The following is a 22,515-nucleotide window of genomic DNA, read 5'->3' as shown; positions in this document are numbered from 1 at the left end:
GAGGGGCTGAGGGAGAGAGGGTTAACCGAGGTTATGCTTGGGTTCTGAAGTCAAGGAATGAACCCACAACCATATTTCCTTTAGTCATCTCGGATGCATTTTTATGAACAGCTGACACTTTGGCCGGAAATTTCCTCAGAGCTGCTGCTGCTCTGCTGCTGTACATAGGAACAGGGGGAGGCCATTCAGCCCCTCGAGCCTGTTCCGCCATTCAATGAGATCATGGCTGATTTGTGTTATAACTACATCCACTCGGCTCAGCTCCATGAGCAAAGATTTCACTGGAACAGTGCCACCTGGGACGCTAACAGGCCGCTAAACACTTACTGCCAGAGCGCCGTGCTGTCAACGCCTCCCGGGAACTTTAATGGAGGTTTACTGGCAGCGCTGACAGTTAGCACTGTACACTGTAGCGCGATCTATTTGGTGATGTAATTGATTGTGCAACAATCCATTAGCGACGCAGTCACAAACTTCAGTGGGTTCACATGCCTTAGCACCTGGCGCTAATCGTGACAGAGAAAGCAGGCGTTCCCGAACCTCCAAGGGTGATACTGAAATGGATCAGCAGGTGGGTGTTATAAGGTGAGATTTCTTTCACCCTCCCCAACTCCTTCCCTAACAGCACTGTGGGAGAACCTTCATCACGTGGACTGCAGCGGTTCAAGAAGGCGGCTCACCACCACTTCTCGAGGGCAATTAGTGATGGGAAATAAATGCTGGCCTTGCCAGGGACACCCACATCCCAGGCACAAATTAAAAGAATTATCAGTTATCTGTGAGTGAACCTAAGGCACTATTTCAACCTTGGGATTCAGGTAGCAAGTAAAACCTGAACAGATTCTCATGGTTTCCTCTGAGGATCTACCTTCGAATATAGACCTGTCATTCAGTTAATGGCATCACAAGATAGGAGGGCGGATATCACTGCAGCCCTGTAGACCATAAGCTTGGTGCCAGATTTGAGGTCCTGGTCTTCGAACACTCTCTTCCTCAAGTGACTGAAGACTGCGCTGGCGCATTGGAGGTGGTGTTGGACCTCGACGTTGATGTCTACCCTTGCTGATACTCGGCGCCCGAGGTATGGAAAATGGTCCACGGTGTCCAAGGACGCGCCATGGATTTTGATGACCGGGGCAGTGCTGTGTGGCGGGGTCAGGATGGTGGAGGATCTTTGTCATATGGATGTTTAGTGTAAGGCTTGGAGTTCACCCTCTGAATGTGCACAGATGCAAGTGTCGTCCGCGTGTAATTCGATTATATCATCTGCATGCCCGACACGAGACTCCCAAAGCAAGTGTTCTAGTCGGAGCTCTACACGGCAAGCGAGCCCCAGGTGGGCAGAGGGAACATTTCAAGGACACCCTCAAAGCCTCCTTGATAAAGTGCAACATCCTTACCGGCACCTGGGAATCCCTGGCTCAAGACCGCCCTAAATGAAGGAAGGGCATCTGGGAGGGCGCTGAGCACCTCGAGTCTCGTCGCCGAGAGCATGCAGAAAACAAGCGCAGACAGCGGAAGGAACGTGCGGCAAACCAGACTCCACACACACCCTCTCATTCAACGACTGACTGTCCCACTTCTGACAGAGACTGTAATGACCATATTGGACTGTACAGTCACCTGAGAACTCACTTTTAGAGTGAAAGCAAGTCTTCCACAAATAGTTCAGGAGCTCCAGGAACGAACGCAGCTCCGTCATGTTACGGGGTCTGGGTGCTCTCTGGATCACTTCCGTCTTGGACGCAGTAGGTCTGATCCCGTCTGCTGCTACCCTCCTCCCCAGGAATTCTACCTCTGGAGCTAAGAAGATGCACTTCGCCTTTTTCAGTCGCAGCCCTACCCGGTCCAGTCTGCGTAGCACCTCCTCCAGGTTGTGGAGGTGTTCTTCAGTATCGCGACCCGTGATGAGGATGTCGTCTTGAAAAACCAGTACCTGTTTGGCAGGAAATTTGAGCTGGAGACAGATCACAAACCCCTAACGTCCCCTTTGGCCGACAACAAGGCCATAAATGCAAATGCGTCAGCCCGCATACAGAGGTGGGCACTTACGTTAGCCGCCTATGACTATACAATTCGGCACAGACCGGGCACTGAAAACTGCGCCGATGCACTCAGCAGGCTCCCACTAGCCACCACCGAGGGGGCAACCGAGCATGCTGCTGAGATGGTCATGGCTGTTGAAGCTTTCGAAAGCGAAGGCTCACCCGTGACAGCCCGTCAGATTAAAGTCTGGACAAATAGAGACCCGCTACTGTCTTTAGTCAAGAACTGTGTCCTGAATGGGGACTGGGCAGCCATGTAAGGGGCATGCCCTGAGGAATTTAAACCATTATACAGACGCAAGGATGAACTCTCGATTCAGGCCGATTGCCTACTATGGGGAAACCGAATAGTCATGCCCCAGATGGGCAGAGAGGCGTTCATCCGAGAACTCCACAATGAGCACCTGGGCATTGTCATGATGAAGGCAATTGCCAGGTCACACGTTTGGTCCAGGGATAGATGCAGACCTGGAACTTTGTGTTCGCAGGTGCAACACATGTGCCCAGCTGGGAAATGCCCAGTGAAGCCCCCCTTAGCCCCTGGCTATGGCCCGCCAAGCCATGGTCACGCATCCATGAGAACTACGCAGGTCCTTTCATGGGATAAATGTTTTTGGTTGTAGTAGACGCCTACTCCAAATGTATCGAGTGTGACATTCTCAATTCAAGCTCATCCTCAGCCACGGTGGAAAGTCTAACGGCAATGTTCGCCGCCCACGGTCTACTGGACATCTTAGTCAGCGACAATGGTCTGAGCTTTACAAGCACTGAATTCCAGGACTTCATGGCAGGAAATGGTATCAACCATGTCAGAACGGCACCGTTCAAGTCAGCCTCAAACGGCCAGGCGGAATGAGCAGTGCAGATAATCAAATGGGATGCTCAGAATCCAAGGGGGTTCCCTACAAAGCTGCTTATCACATCTCCTGTTGGCCAATAGATCCCATCCTCATCACCAATAATATGTCTTTACTATACAGTACAAATGCACATGAGGCCCATACTAGAGAGAAGGTCACTCTGTGACCAGCAACCTTTATTAGCCAGCACTGATGTGCAGAAGGTGGGTGAAGCTTCCCCTTTTATACCTGCAAGTCCAGGTTAGGAGTGTCTCCCACAAGTTCACCACCTAGTGGTCAGTGTTCTCACAGTGTACAACTTAGGTCAGATTATACATGGATTACAATGACAGTTGAATACATGACAATGATCACAAGATCTAAGTTAACAGGAAAGTTATAAAGCAAATAAACAAATTCATCATCAAACATTGTTTGCTTTGCGATTAATTGAGATTATTTGTAGAATGCATTTGTTACAGCAGGCATTAAAGTTACTTACCACAGAATACAGGAGTGGGAGCAGTGGTGGTGGTGGTAGTGATCATGGTGGTAGGTATCATACTTGGGGTAGTTGTAGTTGGTGTGATAGTTAGGGTTGTAATTTCTGGTGTGGTTGTTGCTGCTGGTGTGGATGTGGCCGATGGTGTGATTATGGCTGTAGTTATTGTTGTGGCTGCTGGTGCGGTTATCGGTACTGGTTTTGTTGTGGCCACTGATGTGGATGCGGCTGATGGTGTGGTTGTGGCTGCTGGTTTTGTTGTGGCTGCTGGTGTTGCTTTGGCTGCCAGTGTGGTTGTAGCTACTGTTGTGGTTGTGGCTACTGGTGTTTTTGTGGTTACCGTTGTGGTTGTGGCTACTGGTGTTGTGGGTACTGGTGTTGTTGTGACTGCTGGTGTTGTTGTGGTTACTGGTGTTGTGACTGCTGGTGTTGTTGTTGCTTCCAGTTTTGTTGTGGTTGTTTGTGTTGATGTGGTTACTGGTGTGGTTACCACTGCCGGTGTTGTTGTGGCTGCTGGTGCAGTTGAAGCTCCTGGTGTGGATGTGGCTGTTGGTGTTGTTGTGGCGATTGGTGTGGTTGTGGCAGCTGGTGTGATTGTGGCTGCTGTGGTTGGGGCCGCGAATGTGGTTGTCACCACAGGTGTTGTTGTGGCTGCTGGTATGGTTGTCGCTGCTGGTGTGCTTCTGACTACTGGAGTTGTTGTGGTTACTGATGTGGTTGCAGCTGTTGGTGTTGTTGTGGCTGCTGGTGTTGTGGCTACTAGTGTTGTTGTTTGTACTGGTGTAGTTCTGGTTGCTGGTGTTGTTGTGGCTAGTGGTGTGGTTGTGGTTGCTGGTGTGGTGGTGGCTACTGGTGTAATTGTGGCTGCTTGTGTGGTTGTGGCTACTGGTATGGTTGTCACCGCAGGTTTAGTTGTAGCTGCTGGTGTTGCTGTGGCTTCTGGTGTGGTTGTAACGACTGGTGATGCTGTGGCTACTGATGTGAATGTGGCTGCCGGTGTGGTTGTGGCTTGTGGTGTGATTGTAGCTGCTGGTGTAGTTGTGACTGCTGTAGTTGTGGCCGCGGATGTGGTTGTCACCGCAAGCGTAGCTGCTGGTGATGTTGTAACTGCTGGTGTTGTAGTGGCTGCTGGAGTGGTTGTAGTTATTGGTGCAGTTGTCGCCGCTGGTGTGGTTGTGGCTGCTAGTGCTGTTGTGGCTGCCTGTGTGGTATTGGCTACTGTTGTGGTTGTTGCTACTGGTGTTGCCGTGGCTTCTGGTGTTGCTACTGGTGTTGTTGTGGGTACTGGTGTGGTTGTCGCTGCCGATGCTGTTCTGGCTGCTGGTGGGGTTGTCGCTGCTGGTATAGTTGAAGCTGCTGGTGTGCTTGTGGCTGCTGGTGTTGTGGTTACTACTGTTTTTGTTTGTACTGTTGTGGTTGTGGCTGCTGGTGTGGTGGTGGCTACTGGTATGGTTGTCGCCGCAGGTGTTGTTGTAGCTGTTGGTGTTACCGTGGCTTCTGGTGCGGCTACTGGTGTTGTTGTGGCTTCTGGTGTGGTTGTGGCTGCTGGTGTGGTTGTGGCTGCTGGTGCTGTTGATGCTGCCGTTGTGGTTCTAGCTACTTTTGTGGTTGTAGCTACTGGTGTTGTTGTGGCTGCTGGTGTTATTGTGGCTACTGGTGTTGTTGTAGCTGTTGGTGTGGTTGTAGCTACTATTGTGGTTGTGGCTGCTCGTGTGGTTGTTACTACTGATGATGTTGTGGTTACTGATGTGGTTGTGGCTGCTGGTGTGATTGTGGTTTGTGGTGTGGTTGTCGCTGCCGGTATGATTGTGAATGTTGTGGTTGGGGCCGCGGATGTGGATGTCGCCGCAGGTGTTGTTGTAGCTGCTGGGATTGTTGTGGCTGCTGGTGTGGTTGTGGCTGTTTCTGTAGTTGTTTGTACTGGTGTTGTTCTGCCTGCTGGTGTTGTTGTCGCTCCTGTGCTGGAAGTGGCAGCTGGTGTTGTTGTGGCTGCTGGTGTGCTTCTGGCTACTGGAGTTGTTGTGGCGCCTGGTATTGTTGTGGCTGCTGGTGTGGTTGTGGCTACTGGTGCTATGGCTGGTGGTGTTGTTGTGAGTACTGGTGTTCTGGCTTCTGGTGTGCTTGTGGCTGCTAATGTTGTTGTGCTTGCTGGTGTTCTTGTGGCTGCTGGTGTGGTTGTCGCTACCTTCGTTGTTGTGGCTGCTGGTTTTGTTATGGCTCCTTGTGTGATTGTGACTACTGGTGCTGCCGTGTCTGCTGATGTGGTTGTAGCTGCTGATGTGGTTGTGGCTATTGGTGTGGTTGCCACCGCATTTGTTGTCGTGGCAATATGTGTGGTTGTGGCTATTGGTGTGGTTGCCACCGCTGGTGTTGTCGTGGCTACTGGTGTGGTTGTGGCTACTGGTGTGGTATTTACTGGTATTGTTGTTGCTGCTGGTGTTGTAGCTGCTGGTGTGGTTGTAGCTACTGATGTGGTTGTGGCTACTGGTGTGGTACTGGCAGCTGGTGGGGTTGTTGCCGCTGGTGTGGTTGTGGCAGCTGGAGTGATTGTAGCTGCTGCTGTGTTTGTGGCTGGCAGTGTTCTTTTAGCTGCTGGTGTTGTGGCTGCTGGTGTTGTTGTAGCTTCTGGTGTTGAAGTGGCTGCTGGTGTTGTTGTCGCTGCTGGTGTTGTTGTGGCTGCTGGTGTTGTCATGGCTGCTGGTGTTGTAGCTGCCCGTGTGGTAGTAGCATCTGGTGTGGTTGTGTCTAGTAGTGTTGTTGTGGCTAGTGGGGTGGTTGTGGCTACTTGTGTGGTTTTAGCTGCTGGGATGGTTGTGGCTACTGGTAACTTTGTAGCTGCTGGTGTTGTTGTCGGTACTGGTGTTGTTGTGGCTATTGGTGTGGATACGGCTACTGGTGTTGTTGTGGCTGCTGGTGTGGTTTTAGCTACTGGTGTGGTTGTGGCTACTGGTATTGTTGTAGCTACTGGTGTTGTTGTGGCTACTGGTGTTGTTGTAGCTACTGGTGTTGTTGTGGCTACTGGTGTGGTTGTGCCGGCTGGTGTAGTTGTAGCTACTGGTGTGGTTGTGGTTGCTGGGGTTGTTGTGGCTGCTGGTGTGGTTGTGGATGCTGGTGCGGTTATGGGTACTGGTGTTGTGACTATTGGTGTGGTTGTTGCTACTTGTGTTGTTGTGACTGCTGGTGTTGTTGTAGCTGTCAGTGTGATTGTGGCCATTGGTGTTGTTGTGCTTGCTGGTCTTCTTGTGGCTGCTGGTGTGCTTGTCGCCACCTTCGTTGTTGTGGCTGTTGGTTTTGTTATGGCTGCTTGTGTGATAGTGGCTACTGGTGTGGTTGTGGCTGCTGATGTGGATGTAGCAGTTGGTGTGGTTGTCGCCGCATGTGTTGTCATGGCTACTGGTGTGGTTGTAGCTACTGGTGTGGATCTGGCAGCTGGTGGGGTTGTAGCTGCTGGTGTGGTTGTGGCTACTGTTGTTGTGGCTACTGGTGTGCTTGTGGCTACTGTTGTGTTTGTGGCTGCTGGTGTTCTTCTGGCTGCTGGTGTGGTTGTAGTTACTGGTGTGGTTGTTGCTGCTGGTGTTATGGCTACTGGTGTGGTTGTGGTTGCTGCTGGTGTTGTAGATACAGGTGTTGTTGTGGCTACTGGTGTTGTTGTGGCTGCTGGTGTGCTTGTGGCTGCTGGTATTGTGGCTGCTGGTGTGGTTGTAGCTGCTGGTGTGGTTGTTGCTGCTGGTGTTGTTGTAGCCACTCGTGTGGTTGTGGCTACTGGTGTTGTAACTGCCAGTGTGGTACCAATTGCTGTGATTGTGGCTGCTGGTCTTCTTGTGGCTACTGGTATGGTTGTCACCGCAGGTCTTGTCGTGGCTACTGGTGTGGTTGTGGCTACTGGTGTTGTAGCTGCCAGTGTGGTTGTAGCTACTGGTGTGGTTTTGGCTACTGGTGTGGATCTGGCAGCTGGTATGGTTGTGGCAGCTGGGATGGTTGTGTCTACTGCAGTTGTTGTGGCTGCTGGTGTTGTTGTAGCTTCTGGTGTTGTCGTGGCTGCTGGTGTTGTTGTAGCTAGTGGGGTGGTTGTGGCTACTAGTGTGGTTGTAGCTGCTGGGGTGGTTATGGCTACTGGTAAATTTGTAGCTGCTGGTGTGGTTGTGGCTGCTGGTGTTGTTGTAGCTACAGGTGTGGCTGTCACCGCAGGAGTTGTCGTGGCTACTGATGTGGTTGTGGGAACTGGTGTTGTTGTGGCTGCTGGTGTTGTTGTGGCTGCTGGTGTCGTTGTGGATACTGGTATTCTTGTGGCTACTGGTGTGTTTGTTGCTGCCGGTGTAATTGCCGCAGGTGTTGTTGTGGCTGCTGGTGTGGTTGTAGCTGCTGGTATGGTTGCAGTTGCTGGTGTGGTTGTGGCTACTGGTGTTGTGGCTACTGGTGTTGTTGTGGCTACTGGTGTGATTGTGGCTACTGGTGTAGTTGTGGCTACTGTTGTTGTGGCTACTGGTGTGGTTGCAGTTTCTGGTGTGGTTGTGGCTGCTGGTGTTGTTGTGGCTACTGGTGTGGTTGTGGCCACTGGTGTGGTTGTGGCTGCTGGTGTGGTTGTGGCTACTGGTGTTGTGGCTACTGGTGTTGTTGTGGCTACTGGTGTGCTTGTGGCTACTGGTGTGGTTGTGGCTGCTGGTGTGGTTGTGGCTACTGGTGTTGTGGCTACTGGTGTTGTTGTGGCTACTGGTGTGCTTGTGGCTGCTGGTGTGGATGTGGCTACTGGTGTTGTTGTGGCTGCTGATGTGGTTGTGGCTGCTGGTGTTATGGCTACTGATGTTGTTGTGACTGCTGGTGTTGTTGTGGCTACTGGTGTGCTTGTGGCTACTGGTGTGGTTGTGGCTGCTGGTGTGGTTGTGGCTACTGGTGTTGTGGCTACTGGTGTTGTTGTGGCTACTGGTGTGCTTGTGGCTGCTGGTGTGGATGTGGCTACTGGTGTTGTTGTGGCTGCTGATGTGGTTGTGGCTGCTGGTGTTATGGCAACTAGTGCGGTTGTGGTTGCTGGTATTGTGGTGGCCGCAAGTGTTGTTGTGGCTGCTGGTGTTGTTGTGGCTGCTGGTGTCCTTGTGGCTGCTGGTGTGGTTGTGGCTGCTGGTGTGTTTGTAGGTGGTAGTGTAATTGTGGCTACTGGTGTGATTGTGGTTGCTCGTGTGGTTGTGGCCACTGTTGTGTTTGTGGCTGCTGGTGTTCTTCTGGCTGCTGGCGAGATTGTAGCTGCTGGTGTGGTTGTTGCTGCTGGTGTTATGGCTACTGGTGTGGTTGTGGTTGCTGCTGGTGTTGTGGCTACTGGTGTGGTTGTGGCTACTGGTGTTGTTGTGACTGCTGGTGTTGTTGTGGCTGCTGGTGTTGTAGCTGCCGGTGTAGTTGTGGCTGCTGGTGTTGTTGTAGCCACTGGTATGGTTGTGGTTGCTGGTGTTGTTGTGGCTGCTGGTTTTGTTGTGGCTGCTGGTGTTCTTGTGGATGCTGGTGTGGTTATGGGTACTGGTGTTGTGACTATTGGTGTGGTTGTTGCTACTCGTGTTGTTGTGGCAGCTGGTGTTGTTTTGGCTGGCAGCGTTGTTGCAGCTACTGGTGTGGTTGTGGCTGTTTGTGTTGTTGTAGCTACAGGTGTGGTTGTCACCGCAGGAGTTGTCGTGGCTACCGATATGTTTGTGGGAAGTGGTGTTGTTGTGGCTACTGGTGTTGTTATGGCTACTGGTGTGTTTGTTGCTGCCGGTGTCATTGCCGCTGGTGTGATTGTGGCTACTAGTATTGTTGTGGCTGCAGGTGTACTTGTGGCTACTGGTGTTCTTGTGGCTACTGGTGTTGTTGTGGCTACTGGTGTTGTTGTGGCTGCTGGTGTTATTGTGGCTGCTGGTGTTCTTGTGGCTACTGGTGTGGTTGTGGCCACTGGTGTGGTTGTGGCCACTGGTGTGGTTGTGGCTGCTGGTGTTCTTGTGGCTACTGGTGTTGTTGTGGCTACTGATCTTGTGGCTGCTGGTGTTGTTGTGGCTACTGATGTTGTTGTGGCTGCTGGTGTTGTTGTGGCTACTGGTGTTGTAGCTGCTGGTGTTGTTGTAGCTGCTGGTGTGGTTGTAGCTGCTGGTGTTGTAGCTGCTGGTGTGGTTGTAGCTGCTGGTGTTGTAGCTGCTGGTGTGGTTGTAGCTGCTGGTGTTGTAGCTGCTGGTGTGGTTGTAGCTGCTGGTGTTGTAGCTGCTGGTGTGGTTGTAGCTGCTGGTGTTGTAGCTGCTGGTGTTGTTGTAACTGCTGGTGTTGTAGCTGCTGGTGTTGTAGCTGCTGGTGTGGTTGTAGCTGCTGGTGTTGTAGCTGCTGGTGTTGTTGTAGCTGCTGGTGTTGTTGTGGCTACTGGTATTGTTGTGGCTACTGGTGTGGTTGTGGCTACTGGTGTTGTTGTGGCTACTGGTATGGTTGTGGCTACTGGTGTGGTTGTGGCTACTGGTGTGGTTGTGGCTGCTGGTGTTGTTGTAGCTGCTGGTGTTGTTGTGGCTACTGGTGTTGTTGTGGCTACTGTTGTGGTTGTAGCTGCTGGTGTTGTTGTGGCTACTGGTGTTGTTGTGGCTACTGGTGTTGTTGTGGCTACTGGTGTTGTTGTGGCTACTGGTGTGGTTGTGGCTACTGGTGTGGTTGTGGCTACTGGTGTTGTTGTGGCTACTGGTGTTGTTGTAGCTGCTGGTGTTGTTGTGGCTACTGGTGTTGTTGTGGCTACTGGTGTGGTTGTGGCTACTGGTGTTGTTGTGGCTACTGGTGTGGTTGTGGCTACTGGTGTGGTTGTGGCTACTGGTGTGGTTGTGGCTGCTGGTGTTGTTGTAGCTGCTGGTCTGGTTGTGGCTACTGGTGTTGTTGTAGCTGCTGGTGTTGTTGTGGCTACTGGTGTTGTGGCTACTGCTGTTGTTGTGGCTACTGGTGTGGTTGTGGCTGCTGGTGTGGATGTGGCTACTGGTGTTGTTGTGGCTGCTGATGTGGTTGTGGCTGCTGGTGTTATGGCTACTGGTGTTGTTGTGGCTACTGGTGTGCTTGTGGCTACTGGTGTGGTTGTGGCTGCTGGTGTGGTTGTGGCTACTGGTGTTGTGGCTACTGGTGTTGTTGTGGCTACTGGTGTGCTTGTGGCTGCTGGTGTGGATGTGGCTACTGGTGTTGTTGTGGCTGCTGATGTGGTTGTGGCTGCTGGTGTTATGGCTACTGATGTTGTTGTGACTGCTGGTGTTGTTGTGGCTACTGGTGTGCTTGTGGCTACTGGTGTGGTTGTGGCTGCTGGTGTGGTTGTGGCTACTGGTGTTGTGGCTACTGGTGTTGTTGTGGCTACTGGTGTGCTTGTGGCTACTGGTGTGGTTGTGGCTGCTGGTGTGGTTGTGGCTACTGGTGTGGTTGTGGCTGCTGGTGTTGTTGTAGCTGCTGGTCTGGTTGTGGCTGCTGGTGTGGATGTGGCTACTGGTGTTGTTGTGGCTGCTGGTGTTGTTGTGGCTGCTGGTGTTATGGCTACTGATGTTGTTGCGGCTGCTGGTGTTGTGGCAACTAGTGCGGTTGTGGCTACTGGTGTTGTTGTGGCTGCTAGTGTCCTTGTGGCTGCTGGTGTGGTTGTGGCTGCTGGTGTGTTTGTAGGTGGTAGTGTAATTGTGGCTACTGGTGTGATTGTGGTTGCTCGTGTGGTTGTGGCCACTGTTGTGTTTGTGGCTGCTGGTGTTCTTCTGGCTGCTGGCGAGATTGTAGCTGCTGGTGTGGTTGTTGCTGCTGGTGTTATGGCTACTGGTGTGGTTGTGGTTGCTGCTGGTGTTGTGGCTACTGGTGTGGTTGTGGCTACTGGTGTTGTTGTGACTGCTGGTGTTGTTGTGGCTGCTGGTGTTGTAGCTGCCGGTGTAGTTGTGGCTGCTGGTGTTGTTGTAGCCACTGGTATGGTTGTGGTTGCTGGTGTTGTTGTGGCTGCTGGTTTTGTTGTGGCTGCTGGTGTTCTTGTGGATGCTGGTGTGGTTATGGGTACTGGTGTTGTGACTATTGGTGTGGTTGTTGCTACTCGTGTTGTTGTGGCAGCTGGTGTTGTTTTGGCTGGCAGCGTTGTTGCAGCTACTGGTGTGGTTGTGGCTGTTTGTGTTGTTGTAGCTACAGGTGTGGTTGTCACCGCAGGAGTTGTCGTGGCTACCGATATGTTTGTGGGAAGTGGTGTTGTTGTGGCTACTGGTGTTGTTATGGCTACTGGTGTGTTTGTTGCTGCCGGTGTCATTGCCGCTGGTGTGATTGTGGCTACTAGTATTGTTGTGGCTGCTGGTGTTGTTGTGGCTACTGGTGTTCTTGTGGCTACTGGTGTTGTTGTGGCTACTGGTGTTGTTGTGGCTACTGGTGTTCTTGTGGCTACTGGTGTTGTTGTGGCTACTGGTGTGGTTGTGGCTGCAGGTGTACTTGTGGCTACTGGTGTTGTTGTGGCTGCTGGTGTTGTTGTGGCTACTGGTGTTCTTGTGGCTACTGGTGTTGTTGTGGCTACTGGTGTTGTTGTGGCTGCTGGTGTTCTTGTGGCTACTGGTGTGGTTGTGGCCACTGGTGTGGTTGTGGCCACTGGTGTGGTTGTGGCTGCTGGTGTTCTTGTGGCTACTGGTGTTGTTGTGGCTACTGATCTTGTGGCTGCTGGTGTTGTTGTGGCTACTGGTGTTGTAGCTGCTGGTGTTGTTGTGGCTACTTGTGTTGTAGCTGCTGGTGTGGTTGTAGCTGCTGGTGTTGTAGCTGCTGGTGTGGTTGTAGCTGCTGGTGTTGTAGCTGCTGGTGTGGTTGTAGCTGCTGGTGTTGTAGCTGCTGGTGTTGTTGTAGCTGCTGGTGTTGTAGCTGCTGGTGTGGTTGTAGCTGCTGGTGTTGTAGCTGCTGGTGTTGTTGTAGCTGCTGGTGTTGTAACTGCTGGTGTTGTAGCTGCTGGTGTGGTTGTAGCTGCTGGTGTTGTAGCTGCTGGTGTTGTTGTAGCTGCTGGTGTTGTTGTGGCTACTGGTGTTGTGGCTACTGGTGTTGTTGTGGCTACTGGTGTGCTTGTGGCTGCTGGTGTGGATGTGGCTACTGGTGTTGTTGTGGCTGCTGATGTGGTTGTGGCTGCTGGTGTTATGGCTACTGATGTTGTTGTGACTGCTGGTGTTGTTGTGGCTACTGGTGTGCTTGTGGCTACTGGTGTGGTTGTGGCTGCTGGTGTGGTTGTGGCTACTGGTGTTGTGGCTACTGGTGTTGTTGTGGCTACTGGTGTGCTTGTGGCTACTGGTGTGGTTGTGGCTGCTGATGTGGTTGTGGCTACTGGTGTTGTGGCTACTGATGTTGTTGCGGCTGCTGGTGTTGTGGCAACTAGTGCGGTTGTGGCTACTGGTGTGGTTGTGGCTGCTGGTGTCCTTGTGGCTACTGGTGTTGTGGCTACTGGTGTTGTTGTGGCTACTGGTGTGCTTGTGGCTGCTGGTGTGGATGTGGCTACTGGTGTTGTTGTGGCTGCTGATGTGGTTGTGGCTGCTGGTGTTATGGCAACTATTGCGGTTGTGGTTGCTGGTATTGTGGTGGCCGCAAGTGTTGTTGTGGCTGCTGGTGTTGTTGTGGCTGCTGGTGTCCTTGTGGCTGCTGGTGTGGTTGTGGCTGCTGGTGTGTTTGTAGGTGGTAGTGTAATTGTGGCTACTGGTGTGATTGTGGTTGCTCGTGTGGTTGTGGCCACTGTTGTGTTTGTGGCTGCTGGTGTTCTTCTGGCTGCTGGCGAGATTGTAGCTGCTGGTGTGGTTGTTGCTGCTGGTGTTATGGCTACTGGTGTGGTTGTGGTTGCTGCTGGTGTTGTGGCTACTGGTGTGGTTGTGGCTACTGGTGTTGTTGTGACTGCTGGTGTTGTTGTGGCTGCTGGTGTTGTAGCTGCCGGTGTAGTTGTGGCTGCTGGTGTTGTTGTAGCCACTGGTATGGTTGTGGTTGCTGGTGTTGTTGTGGCTGCTGGTTTTGTTGTGGCTGCTGGTGTTCTTGTGGATGCTGGTGTGGTTATGGGTACTGGTGTTGTGACTATTGGTGTGGTTGTTGCTACTCGTGTTGTTGTGGCAGCTGGTGTTGTTTTGGCTGGCAGCGTTGTTGCAGCTACTGGTGTGGTTGTGGCTGTTTGTGTTGTTGTAGCTACAGGTGTGGTTGTCACCGCAGGAGTTGTCGTGGCTACCGATATGTTTGTGGGAAGTGGTGTTGTTGTGGCTACTGGTGTTGTTATGGCTACTGGTGTGTTTGTTGCTGCCGGTGTCATTGCCGCTGGTGTGATTGTGGCTACTAGTATTGTTGTGGCTGCAGGTGTACTTGTGGCTACTGGTGTTGTTGTGGCTACTGGTGTTGTTGTGGCTGCTGGTGTTGTTGTGGCTACTGATGTTCTTGTGGCTACTGGTGTTGTTGTGGCTACTGGTGTTGTTGTGGCTGCTGGTGTTCTTGTGGCTACTGGTGTGGTTGTGGCCACTGGTGTGGTTGTGGCCACTGGTGTGGTTGTGGCTGCTGGTGTTCTTGTGGCTACTGGTGTTGTTGTGGCTACTGATCTTGTGGCTGCTGGTGTTGTTGTGGCTACTGGTGTTGTAGCTGCTGGTGTTGTTGTGGCTACTTGTGTTGTAGCTGCTGGTGTGGTTGTAGCTGCTGGTGTTGTAGCTGCTGGTGTGGTTGTAGCTGCTGGTGTTGTAGCTGCTAGTGTGGTTGTAGCTGCTGGTGTTGTAGCTGCTGGTGTTGTTGTAGCTGCTGGTGTTGTAGCTGTTGGTGTGGTTGTAGCTGCTGGTGTTGTAGCTGCTGGTGTTGTTGTAGCTGCTGGTGTTGTAGCTGCTGGTGTTGTAGCTGCTGGTGTGGTTGTAGCTGCTGGTGTTGTAGCTGCTGGTGTTGTTGTAGCTGCTGGTGTTGTTGTGGCTACTGGTGTGGTTGTGGCTACTGGTATTGTTGTGGCTACTGGTGTGGTTGTGGCTGCTGGTGTTGTTGTAGCTACTGGTGTGGTTGTGGCTACTGGTGTTGTTGTAGCTGCTGGTGTTGTTGTGGCTACTGGTGTTGTTGTGGCTACTGGTGTGGTTGTAGCTGCTGGTGTTGTTGTGGCTACTGGTATTGTTGTGGCTACTGGTGTGGTTGTGGCTACTGGTGTTGTTGTGGCTACTGGTGTGGTTGTGGCTACTGGTATTGTGGTGGCTACTGGTGTGGTTGTGGCTACTGGTGTTGTTGTGGCTACTGGTGTTGTTGTGGCTACTGGTGTTGTTGTGGCTACTGGTGTGGTTGTGGCTACTGGTGTTGTTGTGGCTACTGGTGTGGTTGTAGCTTCTGGTGTGGTTGTGGCTGCTGGTGTTGTTGTAGCTGCTGGTCTGGTTGTGGCTACTGGTGTTGTTGTAGCTGCTGGTGTTGTTGTGGCTACTGGTGTGGTTGTCACCGCAGGAATTGTCCTGGCTACTGGTGTGGTTATGGGAACTGGTGTTGTGGTGGGTACTGGTGCTGTTGTGGCTGCTGGTGTTGTTGTGGCTACTGGTGTGTTTGTTGCTGCCGGTGTGGTTGTAGCGGCGTGTGTGGTTGTGGCTACTGTTGTTGTTGTTGTGGCTACTGGTGTTCTTGTGGTTACAGGTGTTGTTGTGGCTACTGGTGTTGTAGCTGCCGGTTTGGTTGTAGCTGCTGGTGCTGTGGTGGCCACAGGTGTTGTAGCTGTTGGTGTTGTCGTGGCTTCTGGTGTTGTAGCTGTTGGTGTTGTTGTGGCTGCTGGTGTGCTTGTGGGTACTGGTGTTGTTGGGGCTAATGGTGTGGTTGTGACTGCTGGTGTTGTTTTGGCTGCTGGTGTCGTTGTATCTTCTGGTGTTGTTGTGGCTACTGGTGTGCTTGTGCCTGCTGGTGTGGTTATAGCTCCTGGTATAGTTGTTGCTGCTGGTGTTGTGGCTACTGGTGTTGTTGTGGCTGCTGGTGTTCTTGTGCCTGTTAGTGTGGTTATGGGTGCTGCTGTTGTTGTGAATATTGATGTGGTTGTGGCTGCTGCTGTGGTTGTAGCAGCTGGTGTAGTTGTTGCCGCATGTATTGTTGAGGCTGCTGGTGCTATTGTGGCTGCTGATGAGGTTGTAGCTGCTGGTGTGGTTGATGCTGCTGGTGTTGTGGCTGCTGGTGCGGTTGTAGTTGCTGGTGTTGTGGTGGCCGCAGGTGTTGTTGTGGCTACTGGTGTTGTTGTGGCTACTGGTGTTGTTGTAGCTGCTGGTGTGGTTGTAGCTGCTGGTGTGGTTGTAACTGCTGGTGTGGTTGTGGCTACTGGTGTTGTTGTGGCTGCTGGTGTGGTTGTAGCTGCTGGTGTGGTTGTAACTGCTGGTGTTGTTGTGGCTACTGGTGTTGTTGTGGCTACTCGTGTTGTTGTAACTGCTGGTGTTGTTGTGGCTACTGGTGTTGTTGTAGCCACTGGTATGGTTGTAACTGCTGGTGTGGTTGTGGCTACTGGTGTTGTTGTGGCTGCTGGTGTGGTTGTAGCTGCTGGTGTGGTTGTAACTGCTGGTGTTGTTGTGGCTAATGGTGTTCTTTTGGATGCTGGTGAGGTTGTGGCTACTCGTGTTGTTGTAACTGCTGGTGTTGTTGTGGCTAATGGTGTTGTAGCTGCTGGTGTGGTTGTTGCTGCTGGTTTTGTGGCTACTGGTGTTGTTTTGGCTACTGGTGTGGCTGTGGCTACTGGTATTGCAGTTGCCTGTGTGGTTGTGGCTCCTGGTGTGGTTGTGGCTGCTGATGTGGTTAGACCAGCTGGTGTGGTTGTCGCCGCATGTGTTGTTGAGGCTACTGGTGTTATTGTGGCTGCGAGTGTCATTGTAGCTTCTTGTGCTGTTGTGGCTGCTGGCGTTAGTTTGGCTGCCAGTGTTTTTGTGGTTGCTGGTGTTGTTATGGCTGTTGGTGTTGTTGTGGCTACTGGTGTTGTTATGGCTGCTGGTGTTGTTATGGCTGCTGGTGTTGTTATGGCTGCTGGTGTTGTTGTGGCTGCTGGTGTTGTTGTGGCTGCTGGTGTGGCTGTGAGTACTGGTGTTGTTGTGGCTGCTGGTGTTGTTGTGGCTACTGGTGTTCTTGTAGCTACTGGTGTGTTTGTTGCTGCTGGTGTCATTACCGCAGGTATGGTTGTGGCTATTGGTGTGCTTGTGGCTACTGGTCTGATTGTGGCTGCTGGTGTGTTTGTAGCTGGTGGTGTGATTATGGCTGCTCGTGTGGTTGTGGCTACTGTTGTTGTTGTGGTTACTGGTGCGGTTGTGGCCACTGGTGTAATTGTGGCTGCTGGTGTGGTTGTTGCTGCTGGTGTTGTGGCTACTGGTGTGGTTGTGGTTGCTGGTGCTGTGGCGACCGCAGGTGTTGTTGTGGCTGCTGGTGTTGTTGTGGCTACTGGTGTTATAGCTGCCAGTGTGGTTGTAGCTGCTGGTGTTGTTGTGGCTACTGGTGCGGTTGTGACTGCTGGTGTTGTTTTGGCTGCTGGTGTGGTTGTTGCTACTGGTTTTGCTGTGGCTACTGGTATTGTAGCTGCCGGTGTTGTTGTGGCTGCTATTGTGGTTGTGCCTGCTGGTGTGGTTGTAGCTCCTAGTATGGTTGTTGCTGCTGGTGTTGTTGTGGCTACTGGTGTGGTTGTGGTTGCTGGTGTTGTTGTGGCTACTGGTATTGTTGTGACTACTGGTGTTCTTGTGGTTGTTAGTGTTGTTATGGGTACTGGTGATATTGTGACTATTGGTGTGGTTGTGGCTACTCGTGTTGTCGTGACTGCTGGTGTTGTGGCTACTGGTGTTGCGGCTGCTGGTGTTGTTGCGTCTGCTGGTGTTGTTGTGGCTGCTGGTGTTGTTGTGGTTGCTGGTGTTGTTGTGGTTGCTCGTGTGGTTGTGGCTGCTGATGTGGTTGTGGCTGCTGGTGTTGTTGTGGCTGCTGGTGTTGTTGTGGTTGCTGGTGTTGTTGTGGTTGCTGGTGTTGTTGTGGTTGCTGGTGTTGTTATGGCTGCTGGTGTTGTTGTGGTTGCTGGTGTTGTTGTGGTTGCTGGTGTTGTTGTGGCTACTGGTGTTCTTGTAACTACTGGTGTGTTTGTTGCTGCTGGTGTCGTTACCGCAGGTATGGTTGTGGCTATTGGTGTGCTTGTGGCTACTGGTCTGATTGTGGCTGCTGGTGTGTTTGTAGCTGGTGATGTGATTATGGCTGCTCGTGTGGTTGTGGCTGTTGGTGTTGTTGTAGCTACAGGTGTGGTTGTCACCACAGGAATTGTCCTAGCTACTGGTGTGGTTGTGGGAACTGCAGTTGCTGTGTGTACTGGTGTTGTTATGGCTGCTGGTGTTGTTGTGGCTGGTGGTATGGTTGTGCCTGCTGGTGTCGTTGTGGCTACTGGTATTCTTGTGGCTACTTGTGTGTTTGTTGCTGCCGGTGTCGTTGCCGCAGGTGTTGTTGTGGCCGCTGGTGTGGTTGTTGCTGCTGGTATGGTTGTGGCTGCTGGTGTGGTTGCTGCCACTGGTGTTGTTGTGGCTAATGGTATTGTTGTGGCTACTGCTGTGCTTGTGGCTCCTAGTGTGATTGTGGTTGTTGAGGCTACTGGTGTTATTGTAGCTGCGAGTGTCATTGTAGCTTCTTGTGCTGTTGTGGCTGCTGGTGTTGTTTTGGCTGCCGGTGTTTTTGTGGTTGCTGGTGTTGTTTTGGCTACTGGTGTTGTTGTAGCTGCTGATGTGGTTGTGGTTTCTGGTGGTGTTGCAACTACAGGTGTGGTTGTCACTGCAGGAGTTGTCGTGGCTACTGGTGTGGTTGTGGGAACTGGTGTTGTGGCTATTGGTGTGTTTGTTGCTGCCAGTGTCATTGCCGCAGGTGTTGTTGTGGCTGCTAGTGTAGTTGTAGCTGCTTGTACGGTTGTGGCCACTGGCTTTGTTGTGGCTGCTGGTGTGGTTGTGGCTGCTGGTGTAGTTGTAGCTGCTGGTATGGTTGTGGCCACTGATGTGTTTGTGGCTGCTGGTGTTGTTGTGGCTGTTGTTGTGGCTACTGGTGTTGTGGCTGTTGGTGTAGTTGTAACTGCTGGTATGGTTGTGGCCACTGATGTGGTTGTGACTGCTGGTGTGGTTGTAGCTGCTGGTGTGGTTGTTGCTGATGGTGTTGTGGCTACTGGTGTGGTTCTGGTTCTTAGTTTTGTTGTGGCTACTGGTGTTGTTGTGGCTACTGGTATTGTTGTGGCTGCTGGTGAGATTGTAGCTCGTGGTGAGATTGTGGCTGCTGCTGTGGCTGTAGCAGCTGGTGTGGTTATCGCCGCATGTGTTGTTGAGGCTACTGGTGTTATTGTGGCTGCAAGTGTCATTGTAGCTTCTTGTGCTGTTTTGGCTGCCGATGTTGTTGTGGTTGCTGGTTTTGTTTTGGCTACTGGTGTTGTTGTAGCTGCCAGTGTAGCTGTGGTCACTGGTGTTGTTATGGCCACTGGTGTTGTAGCTGCTGGTGTGGTTTTGGCTGCTGGTGTGTTTGTAGCTGGTGGTGTGATTGTGGCTGCTCGTGTGGTTGTGGCTACTGGTGTGGTTGTGGCCACTGGTGTGTTTGTGGCTGCTGGTGTTCTTCTGGCTGCTGGTGTGGTTGCAGCTGCTGGTGTGGATGTTGCTGCTGGTGTTATGGCTAGTGATGTGTTTGTGGCTATTGTTATTGTTGTGACTGCTGGTGCTGTTGTGGCTGATGTTATTGTGGCTACTGGTGTTCTTGTGGCTGCTGGTGTTGTTGTGGCTATTGGTGTGGTTGTGGCTACTGGTGTTGTTGTGGCTACTGGTGTGGTTGTGGCTACTGGTGTGGTTGTGGCTACTGGTGTGGTTGTGGCTGCTGGTGTTGTTGTAGCTGCTGGTCTGGTTGTGGCTACTGGTGTTGTTGTAGCTGCTGGTGTTGTTGTGGCTACTGGTGTGGTTGTGGCTACTGGTGTGGTTGTGGCTGCTGGTGTTGTTGTAGCTACAGGTGTGGTTGTGGCTACTGGTGTTGTTGTGGCTACTGGTGTTTTTGTGACTGCTGGTATTGTTGCGGCTACTGGTATGGTTGTGGTTGCTGGTGTTGTTGTGCCTACTGGTGTTATTGTGGCTGCTGGTGTTCTTGTGGCTAATGGTGTGGTTGTGGTTGCTGGTATTGTTGTGGCTGCTCGTGTGGTTGTGGTTGCTGGTGTGGTTGTGGCTGCTCGTGTGGTTGTGGTGGCCGCAGGTGTTGTTGTGGCTACTGTTGTGGTTATAGGTACTGGTGGTGAGGTTGTAGCTGCTGTGGTTGTACCAGATGGTATGGTTATCGCCGCATGTGTTGTTGAGGCTACTGGTGTTATTGTGGCTGCGAGTGTCATTGTAGCTTCTTGTGCTATTGTGGTTGCTGGTGGTGTTTTGGCTGCCGGTGTTGTTGTGGTTGCTGGTGTTGTTTTGGCTACTGGTGTTGTTGTGGCTGTTGGTGTGGTTGTGGCTGCTGGTGTGGTTGCGGCTGCTGGTGTGCTTGTTGCTGCTGGTGTTGTGGCTACTGGTGTGGTTGTGGTGACTGTTGTTGTTGTGACTGCTGGTATGGTTGTGGCTACTGGTGTTGTGGCTACTGGTGTGGTTGTGGCTGCTGGTGTGGTTGTAGCTGCTGGTGTGGTTGTTGCTGCTGGTGTTGTGGCTACTGGTGTGTTTGTAGCTGCTGGTGTGGTTGTGGTTGCTGATGTTGTTGTGACTATTGGTATAGTTGTGACTACTGGTGTTGTTCTGACTGCTAGTGTTGTTGTGGCTACTGGTGTTCTTGTGACTGCTGGTGTTGTTGCGGCTACTGGTTTGGTTGTTGCTGCTGGAGTTGCGGCTACTGGTGTGGTTGTGGTTGCTGGTGTTGTTATGGCTACTGGTGTTGTTGTGGCTGCTGCTGTTCTTGTGGCTAATGGTGTGGTTGTGGCTGCTCGTGTGGTTGTGGTGGCCGCAGGTGTTGTTGTGGCTACTGTTGTGGTTATAGGTACTGGTGGTGAGGTTGTAGCTGCTGTGGTTGTACCAGATGGTATGGTTGTCGACGCATGTGTTGTTGAGGCTACTGGTGTTATTGTGGCTGCGAGTGTCATTGTAGCTTCTTGTGCTGTTGTGGTTGCTGGTGTTGTTTTGGCTACTGGTGATGTTGTAGCTGCCAGTGTGGTTGTGGCTGCTGGTGTTGTTGCGGCTGCCAGAATGTTTGTCACCACAGGTGTTGTCGTGGCTACTGGTGTTGTTGAGGCTGCTGGTGTTATTGTGGCTATTGGTGTGGTTGTGGCTGCTGGTGTTATTGTGGCTGCTGGTGTTGTTGTGGCTGCTGGTGTTGTTGTGGCTGCTGGTGTTGTTGAGGCTGCTGGTGTGGTTGTGGCTACTGGTGTTGTTGTGGGTGCTGGTGTGGTTTTGGCTGCTGGTATTGTTATGGCCACTGGTGTTTTTGTGGCTGTTGGTGTTGTTGTGGCTGCTGGTGTTGTGGCTGTTGGTGTTCCTGTGGCTGCTGGTGTGGTTATGGGTACTGGTGTGGTTGTGGCTCCTGGTGTGGTTGTTGCTGCTGGTGTTGTGGCTACTGGTGTGGTTGTGGCTGCTGGTGTGGTTGTGGCTGCTGGTGTGGTTGTGGCTGCTGGTGTTGTTGTGGCAACTGGTGTGATTATGGCAGCTGATGTGGTTGTAGCTACTGGTGTTGCGGCTGCTGTTGGTGTTGTTGAGGCTACTGGAGTTGTTGTGGCAACTGGTGTTGTTGTAGCCTCTGATGTGGTTGTTAGCACAGGTGGTGTTGTGGCTGCTGGTTTTGTTGTTGTTGCTGGTGTTGTTGTGGCAGCTGGTGTTGTTGAGGCTACTGGTGTTATGGTGGCTGTGATTGTCATTGTAGCTTCTTGTGCTGTTGTGGCTGTTGGTGTTATTGTGGCAGCCAGTGTGGTTGTGGCCGCCGGTGTTGTTGTGGTTGCTGGTGTTCTTGTGGTTGCTGGTATGGTTATGGTTACTGGTGTTGTTGTGGCTATTGGTGCGGTTGTGGCGACAGGTGTTGTTGTGACTGCTGGTGTTGTTGTGGCTACTGGTGTTGCTGCTGGTGTGGTTGTGGCTGCTGGGGTTATTGTGGCTGCAGATGTTGTCGTGGCTGCTGGTTTTGTTATGGCTACTGGTGTTGCTGCTGGTGTGGTTGTGGCTGCTGGGGTTATTGTGGCTGCAGATGTTGTCGTGGCTGCTGGTTTTGTTATGGCTACTGGTGTGCTTGTGGCTGCTGGAGTGGTTGTGGCTGCTGGTGTGTTTGTGGCTACTGTTGTTGTTTTGGCTGCTGGTTTGGTTCTGGGTACTGGTGTTGTTGTGGCTATTGGTGTTGTTGTGGCTACTGGTGTTGTAGCTGCTGGTGTGGTTTTGGCTGCTGGTGTTGTTATGGCTGCTGGTGTTGTTGTAGCTGCTGGTGTGGTTGTTGCTGCTGATGTGGTTGTTGCTGCTGGTGTTATGGCTATTGGTGTGGTTGTGGCTACTGGTGTTGTGACTGCTCCTGTCATTGTGGCTGCTGGTGTTGTTGAGGCTACTGGTGTTGTTGTGGCTGCTGGTGTGGTTGTGGCTAATGGTGTTGTTGTAGCTACTGGTGTTGTAGCTGCCGGTGTGGTTGTGCTTGCTGGTGTTGTTGTGGCCACTGGTATGGGGGTGGCTGCTGGTGTTGTGGCTACTGGTGTTGTTGTGGCTGTTGGTGTTGTTGTGGCTACTGGTGTGGTTGTGGCTACTGGTGTGGTTGTGGCTACTGGTGTTGTTGTGGCTGCTGGTGTTGTTGTGGCTACTGGTGTGGTTGTGACTGCTGGTGTTGTGGGTACTGGTGTTGTTGTGGGTACTGCAGTTGTTGTAGCCACTGGTGTTTTGACTGCTGGTGTTGTTATGGCTATTGGTGTGGTTGTGGCTGCTGGTGTTGTGACTACTGGTGTTGTTGTGGCTGCTGGTGTTCTTGTGGCTGCTGGTGTGGTTATGGGCACTGGTGTTGTGCCTATTGGTGTGGTTGTGGCTACTGGTGTTGTTGTTACTGCTGGTGTTGTGGCTACTGGTGTGGTTATGGGTACTGGTGCTGTTGTGCCTATTGGTGTGGTTGTGGCTGCTGGTGTTGTTGTGGGTGCTGGTGAGGTTGTGGCTGCTGCTCTGGTTATAGCAGCTGGTGTGGTTATCACCGCATGTATTATTGAGGTTACTGGTGTTATTGTGGCTACGAGTGTCATTGTGCCTTCTTGTGTTGTTGT

At 52.0% G+C, this 22,515-nt stretch overlaps 2 protein-coding genes across 2 annotated transcripts in view; both read right to left on the bottom strand.

Moving 5' to 3' along the window:
- The window catches only part of LOC139276411 (complement component C1q receptor-like), a 36,631-nt gene extending 33,854 nt beyond the window's left edge, over positions 1-2,777 (bottom strand). Inside the window, exon 1 of the mRNA XM_070894368.1 lies at positions 2,771-2,777. Within this exon, the coding sequence (XP_070750469.1) occupies positions 2,771-2,777 (7 nt within the window). The remainder of the gene's footprint in view (positions 1-2,770) is intronic.
- Positions 2,778-3,382: 605 nt separating this feature from the next.
- On the bottom strand, positions 3,383-22,494 carry LOC139276406 (serine-rich adhesin for platelets-like). Its single transcript, XM_070894359.1, has 18 exons — positions 22,468-22,494; positions 19,627-22,417; positions 19,390-19,535; positions 17,679-19,036; positions 16,485-17,162; positions 14,938-15,587; positions 14,719-14,876; positions 12,841-13,750; positions 12,624-12,716; positions 11,473-11,774; positions 10,840-11,356; positions 10,243-10,364; positions 8,316-9,199; positions 6,619-7,922; positions 5,963-6,524; positions 4,987-5,906; positions 4,165-4,862; positions 3,383-4,069 (listed from the first exon to the last, which is right to left on the bottom strand). The coding sequence occupies exons 1-18, from the start codon at positions 22,492-22,494 to the stop codon at positions 3,383-3,385; spliced, it is 12,807 nt and encodes a 4,268-aa protein (XP_070750460.1).
- Between the last annotated feature and the right edge of the window lie 21 nt (positions 22,495-22,515).

Source organism: Pristiophorus japonicus, chromosome 11 (assembly GCF_044704955.1).
Source record: "Pristiophorus japonicus isolate sPriJap1 chromosome 11, sPriJap1.hap1, whole genome shotgun sequence".
NCBI lineage: Eukaryota > Metazoa > Chordata > Chondrichthyes > Pristiophoridae > Pristiophorus > Pristiophorus japonicus.
Note: the sequence above shows the minus strand (reverse complement) of the source record. Positions and strands in the feature narration are given on the sequence as shown.

What these genes read in the sequence shown, in the direction of transcription:
- LOC139276406 (XM_070894359.1), bottom strand. Translation starts at nt 22,494, where the DNA reads ATGACACTCGTAGCCACAATAACACCA. An exon ending in TCGCAGCCACAATAACACCA is followed by an intron (nt 19,536 to 19,626) that starts GTAGCCTCAACA and finishes TAACCACAACAG; the next exon opens with TAGCCACAACAACACCTGCG. An exon ending in AATCAGACCAGTAGCCACAA is followed by an intron (nt 15,588 to 16,484) that starts GCACACCAATAG and finishes CAACCACACCAG; the next exon opens with CAGCTACAACCACACCAGCA.